At 38.2% G+C, this 7,477-nt stretch overlaps 1 protein-coding gene across 1 annotated transcript; it reads left to right on the forward strand.

The window, feature by feature from the left end:
- Positions 1 to 563: 563 nt before the first annotated feature.
- On the forward strand, positions 564 to 6,559 carry LOC142208578 (keratin, type I cytoskeletal 19-like). The gene is made up of 8 exons (XM_075277182.1): positions 564 to 1,242; positions 2,691 to 2,773; positions 2,854 to 3,010; positions 3,143 to 3,304; positions 3,389 to 3,514; positions 3,657 to 3,877; positions 4,646 to 4,695; positions 6,404 to 6,559. Exons 1-8 carry the CDS (start codon positions 619 to 621, stop codon positions 6,475 to 6,477), a joined length of 1,497 nt encoding a protein of 498 aa, XP_075133283.1. The 5' UTR covers positions 564 to 618; the 3' UTR covers positions 6,478 to 6,559.
- Positions 6,560 to 7,477: the final 918 nt, after the last annotated feature.

Below are 7,477 nucleotides of genomic sequence, written 5' to 3' on the forward strand. Positions count from 1 at the left end.
CAACTGATTGGAGCAGTGGTTCCGAAAGTGCACTGCTGCTCCACTAATCTCCACGGGACTGCTAAAGAGATGTCTAGAACAATGAATGGAAGTTTGTAAATCCCAGTGTTGAGACCGCACTGATCATACAATTACCTCCAGTCCTGGGTTATCCCATGACAAAGATTTAATACTCTTTGTTGCTTGGATACTATTGTGTAATATACATTTGCTGATACAGTAAAATGTAACCTGTAGGGAATTTTATAGCAAATGTATTCAGATTCCCAGATAGATTATTGGATGTCTGGTGAAACTGTTCTTGTTATTGATTTAATTGCATTAGGCTGACGTCCAGGAACAACAGCTGAACATGAATTTCTGCTTCCTACTATACATCTCATGAAAAATAAGATAACACCCAGATGCTATGTAGATAATGAATGTCCATCAACTGGGGAGAAAAATGTGTTAAAAGAAAATTGGCAGATGCATAACAACTCCAATTAAACGGTGACACCCAAGAATATTTGGTATAAAAGGAATGACTAAACCAATACCTATATCTGTGGCCCTGTCTCAGATCCAGCTGTGGAATCTTCTTTGTAGCACATTCTAGTAGAAATATTCTTTATCACCATGAGCGTTAAGCAGGGATCAGGATTTGGACATGGTAGCTCAGGGTCGAGCTCAGTAAAAGTATCGAGCGTTAGAGTATCATCTGGATCCCATAGCTCTGGTGGACATTATGGTGGAGGTAGAACTTCAGGTTATGGGGGAAGTGTAAGGGGTGGAAGTATACACACTGGTTTTGGTGGTGGACATAGTGGACATATTGCTGGATCTGGCTTTAGCCATGGATCTGGAATGGCTGCTGGTTGTGGAATTGGTGGTGCTGGTTTTAGTAGTGGTTCTGGATATGGATTTGGCGGTGGGTCTGGATTTGGAGTTGGCTCTGGATTTGGTGGTGGCTCTGGATTTGGTGGTGGAGCAGGTTTTGGAGGATCTGGTTTAGGATTTGGAGGTGGTCATGGGGGAAGCTATGGACATGGAGGAGATCAGGGTATTCTCTCTATCAATGAGAAGGTCACTATGCAGAACCTAAATGATCGCTTGGCTGCATATCTTAATAAGGTGAAATCTTTGGAAGAGGCCAATGCTGATCTAGAGATAAAAATCCGCCAATGGTATGAAAGCCATGGACCTAAACCAACCCAAGATTATAGCCACTACTATAAGACAATTGAAGAGATCCAGAAAAAGGTGAGAAATGTTACAAATGTGAAAGAAAAGTTTAATGTTTAATGCTCATAGCTATTTAATGTACAAGGTGCATCTATCTATCTATCTATCTATTTATTTATCTTTCATCTGCATAGTGTCTATATTTTCCTGTTTATGTATAGCAGAATTCCTTGAATCTAGCATTAGTCTGGCTTTATAGATTAGACTAAATTGTAAGTTTTTCTGAATTATCAGACTAATTTAAAAAATATCTATCTATCTATCTATCTATCTATCTATCTATCTATCTATCTATCTGTATCTATCTATCTATCTATCTATCTAATTTCTATCTATTATCTATCTATCTATCTAATATCTATCTATCTATCTATCTATTATCTATCTATCTATCTATCTATCTATCTATCTATCATCTATCTATCTAATATCTATCTATCTATCTATCTATCTATCTATCTATCTATCTATCTAATATCTATCTATTATCTATCTAGCTAATATCTATTTATTATCTATCTATCTATCTATCTATCTATCTATCTATCTATCTCCTATCCTATCTATCCATTATCTATCTATCTATCTATCTATCTATCTATCTATCTAATATCTATCTATCTATTATCTATCTAGCTAATATCTATTATCTATCTATCTATCTATCTATCTATCTATCTATTATCTATCTATCTATCTATCTATCTATCTATCTATCTATTATCTATCTATCTATCTATCTATCTATCTAATATCTATATATCTATTTATTATCTATCTGTCTATCTATCTATCTATTATCTATCTAGCTAATATCTATCTATTATCTATCTATCTATCTATTTATCTATTTATCTATCTATCTATTATCTATCTATCTATCTATCTATCTATCTGTCTGTCTATCTATCTATCTATCTATCTATCTATCTATCTATTATCTATCTATCTAATATCTATCTATCTATGTATTATCTATCTATCTATCTATCTATCTATCTATCTATCTACCCATCCATCATCTATCTATCTATCTATCTATCTATCTATCTATCCATCTATGTATCGTTGCTGTATGCTGAACATCTTTCAATACAAACTAAATTATATTTGGTAACTAACATGTTGATAATGAGATGGACGAGAGAGGGCAGCATTTTACTTCTTAAACAGGATCATCATGAGTAAAGCTGTCCCGCCTACTCAGAACTCAGAAATCCCCACATTATACAGTACATTTGCCATAGATTAATAACATACCTGGCAAAGACATGGAAATAAACCACATGTGTGCTAGTAACAATGTTCTATGTTCAATGTTCTTTAAGTTGCCTACGCCATGGACCTTGGGTTGACCTGTGCTGATACAATGTTTATTGCTAATCACTACAGAGAAAATTATATGTATTCTGTATGAAATAAAGCAAAGTGTTCATTTTTTTTACCTTTTTTTTTTTCAAATTGAGATCCAAGAGGCCACTACAAACAATGGCCACGTGATCCTTCAGATTGACAATGCCCGACTGGCAGCTGATGATTTTAAGATCAAGTAAGATGGTTACACTAGTGGTAATTTAGTCATATTTAATGCTCAAAGATGGCAGTGAATGATAATTGATATACTCACAGGTTTGAGAATGAACTGTACGTGCGTCAATGTGTGGAAGCTGATATCAATGGTCTGAAGAAGCTCATGGATGAATTGAGTCTTACACGAAGTGACATAGAGTCTGAATTGGAGAATCTTAAAGAAGAACTGGTAGCTCTGAAGAAGAACCATGAGGAGGTACAATAATGTCATACTGATTCTTACTGCTTTTGCAAAACTTGTTGAGTATCATAACCCATTGAGTAGAAACAAGAGTACATTAATAGCAAAACAATGTATAACAGCCCATATGGTTATCTGATTGTTTAGGAAATGAAGGCTCTGAGGGGACAAACCCAAGGTAGTGTCAATGTGGATATGAATGCAGCTCCAGGAGTTGACTTGCAAAAGGTACTTGAGGAAGTGAGACGCGACTATGAGGCACTCATCGCCAAGAACCACAAGGATATGGAAGTTTGGTATCACAATAAGGTAAATTGTGACCATTATAGAAGATATACCAAATGTAGATTATACTCTTGATTCATCTATGGAAATAATATTACTATACTTCAGACTCAAGAGCTGAACCAGCAGATGACCAAGGACTCCCAAGAAATCAACACAACAAAAACTGAAGTCACCGAGCTAAGGCGTACTCTCCAGAGTCTTGAAATTGACCTCCAGGCCCAACTGAGTATGGTAAGTTTACCTGCTTTCTCCATATTTAAGCTAAGGCTTCTCAAACTTTTCTTATTGGGGTTTCACCAGCCAAAACTTGGTGATGCCTGACGTTCAAAATCCTATGCCTCTTTTCCCAAGACATAAATTACTTTAATTTCAGAAAACTTCATTGGAAGGCACCCTGGCAGAGACAGAGGGACGGTATTGCATGCAACTGGCACACCTCCAGGAACGCATCCAAAACGTTGAGGCCGAATTAGAAGCCATCCGCTGTGACCTTGAAACCCAGTGCCAGGAGTATAAGAATCTTCTTGATATCAAGACTCGTCTGGAGCAGGAGATCAACACTTATCGTAGCCTTCTGGATGGCCAGGGAATCCAGTATGTTGAATAGTAACCTGTTTACAGTCTACATATGGCATGATAAAGTTTAGTGAATGGGAAGAACACTGAACGCCTTCTAGTGATAGATGATATATAAACTTGGATTTCAGGCAACCTGAATTAGGTTACAGCTTGCAAAGTCCTAGTATGGAATTCATGCTATACAGAATTGCTTTCTGTATAGTAAAGATATGAGAACAAACTAAAGTCTATAGTTATACAAGCTGTAGATGGATTTTTCTTCACCTAAGGCAAAATTTCAGTTTATGGACTCTGCATCTAAATACTTTGGTCTCGGCAAAGTAGCTTGTAGTGGCCTCCACCTTGGTACTTAACACATTTCTCTAACTACCCCTCTGAAGTAAGCAGAACATAGAGTAAGCAAAAATACCCTGAATAAATAGAATTAACTGGGCTGTACAGGTTTAGAAGTAAAATGGCAGCTTTCTTCCAAAAAAACTGCATCACACTTGTCTTCAGATTGTATCTGATATCGCAGCTCAACCTACTTGGCTTCAATAGAGTGCAGCTACAAAACCAGACATAACCCATTGACTGCTGCTGCTTCTGGAGCGTATCAGCCATGTCTTAGTGCAACTTCTCTTAATTGGTTGCAATAGAAGTCACAGGGTAATATATATATATATATATATATATATATATATATATATATATATATATACTGTAACAATGGGGGTTGTGTCATGTATTAATGGTCAGTCAACCATTTATGTAAATAACAAGCTTTTTCTTCTTTTCTGACAGGTCTCCTAAAGGCTTCTCTTCTTCATCTTCCTCTAATTACTCATCATCAGGTTCACATTCAGGTGGGTGAGGTTGTACCTAGGGGGATACATAAGGTGGGCAGACCTATTAGGCTTTGAATAGATACACAATCTAAGCCAGGGGTAGGGAACGTACGGCTCTCCAGCTGTTGCAAAACTACAACTCCCAGCATGCATACTGGCTCTGCTGTACTTGGAACTCCCATGGAAGTGAATGGAGCATGTTGGGAGTTATAGTTTCACAGCAGCTGGACAGCCGAAGGTCCCCTATCCCTGATCTAAGCCTTTCTTTGGTAGCATGCAAATGAGATACTATGGTCACATTTTAAAGGGGTATCCCAGAGGATAGGTGTTAAGTGCCTGATTGGTTGGGGTTCAACTAATGGTAACCCCATCAATCACAAGAACAGGGGTCTTGTGTCACCTATAGAATGGAGTGGAATGTTCTCTGCTGCTCCATTTAATCTCTATAGAACTGTACTCAGTTTACTTTAGCAGTTCCATAGCCTTTGACTGGAGCAGGAATGTGCATGGTCACCTAAGCATGGATCCCTGTTTTTGTGACTGTTGGTCCTCACCAGCATTTATCACTTACGCTGTGGATAGACCCTTCTAACTTCTTTGTGATAGCTGCAAGACCCAGACCACACACAAATGGTTTCTAGTGAAACCATGGGGATGCTCGAGTCTGGTTTTTGAGTTTTGGTCATCTGATCAGGCCATGCTGTATATGAGAATTTAGGATGCTCGCCTTTATAGGAGAACAGTGCAAGTGTGTGAGGTCATACCCCAACAGTGTGACCACTCCACTTTGTGCTTGTGAAATTTTTGCTCTTTGTGCGTAGCATGCCTCTTTTTTTCCATTTTGTCTGGACATGGCCAGCACATGGTAATAGACAGAGAGCTCATTCTGCCAGGCCCAAGAGATTTCCCCACTCTTACAGGAGTCTGGAAGATCACTCCTCTTTTCAGGAGCCTTAAGGATGTTCTAGAACAGTTGGCAAATCTGATGTAGGATAGAAAGCTTTAGGTTGTTTCCATTAATGGGGACAGACCTCATGGCACTGGCGGGGAAGGGTTTCCTATATCTACCTTATCAATGTGCATTAGGACAGCTGTCTATAAGTATTCAGGTTTTATAGGAGGTACTGTGTTTAGGAAAGCACCAGCAGAGGGCACATCTACCTCATTTCTGTGGTGGAAAGATAACCTAATGCGTAAGGCTTCAGATTTTACAATGTCATCATAACCACAATAGAAATCCTGGATCAGTTGTGACATTATAAAATAGAAGGGCATTCGCTGTCACGCACATGGTTGTATTACGGCTACATACACATTTCTAGCTGTACAGAAGCATAATATGGCTGTGGAGCCATGCTGTACCCTCGTAGGTCTCAGATTTCATATAGTGGTGTATGGAGGCTCCATATAGTGGCACACAGAGGCTCTAAAATATGTCTGTCCATGCAAATACCTCTTTAATACAGTAACACATAGAAGCATGATAAAGTGATATATCATCCATATAATGCCTCTTTGAACATTCCGGATGATCCCACCACCTATTTTCATCTGTATATTTTTTTGTTATAATAATGTCGTTGCATCAAATGTAAGAAGCTATTGTATGTCTTGTTCTATTATGCAGTATGCATTGAATAATGAAGAAAAATTAATCATATTATGTGTGAAGAAGCCAAACTCAGGGAAATCTTGTTTCTTCTATGTTATTTAGGTGGGTCCTACCATGGTGATGGACGAGGAAGCAGCACACGTGACCAGCACCACCAATCTGGATACAGAAAGTGAATGGTTGTCAGCGACCATGCTAGCAATACTTCCGAGCTTTAGCCTATGAATGTTCTATTCTTTAAGTCTGTCATGAAGACAAGCCTACATATGTTAAATCTATACATATATACAGACATCTTATCCACAGCTGTATCCCAATTCAATACCACATTGTCTTTGGCAGAACAGTTTGTTTCTACGGGTTCTTCGTGTTCTTCTTTCTGCAAGCAGCAGTGTTTTTGAAGTCTTAATAAAGCTTTGCTATATGAATTTCATCCAATATTCCGATTAAAGTTTTTATTGTGCCAATGGATATACCTCATCATCACGGCTTAGGCAGTTTGCCAGCAATCTCAACCATCCCTTTCATCTTGTGTAATATAAAACTGTCAATGTGGGAATGGAGGAGTCATGAAGACCATGCCCAAATCATGCCCATTGCCATACACTTTTATGTAAGACAAACAGCAGTTAAAGGACTGGTTTATATGTGATTGTAGTTCCAGTAAATTTCCAATGGCTTGGTATACCAGGAAAGAAAGTTTATTCTGAACTGGTGCATTTACTGGACCATCTGGCATTGATTTATAGGCCAATTTCAGATGGATGTACAAATTTCAGGGTTTATATTGACTACAAAACCGGGCCACATGGGATTCTATCAAGTAGACTTAGATCACTATAGGGTTTATATTGGAATTTTTTCAGTAGATCAGTGGGGTTCTAGGTGATGTAGCCATAATGTGGTCCCTTTCTTAAAGTCTTATCTTGGTCATCTAAGATGCATCTGGGCCTAAATCTCCATTGGGAAAAAAGAAACTAAGTGGTGTGACAATTGGGGGTAGTTTAGCATCAAAGGTTGCGGTTTCCTGGACTTAACAGAAGTGTTGGCACTGGGTGCCAAATAAACAGCACAGCAGGTAATGGAAATCCAAAAGAAATAGCTTTATTCAGATTGTAAATGGTAACAGGAACAAAAACAAGAAAACAGTCTAGCCCACACACAGGGCAATACCTC

This window comes from Leptodactylus fuscus, chromosome 6 (assembly GCF_031893055.1).
Source record: "Leptodactylus fuscus isolate aLepFus1 chromosome 6, aLepFus1.hap2, whole genome shotgun sequence".
NCBI lineage: Eukaryota > Metazoa > Chordata > Amphibia > Anura > Leptodactylidae > Leptodactylus > Leptodactylus fuscus.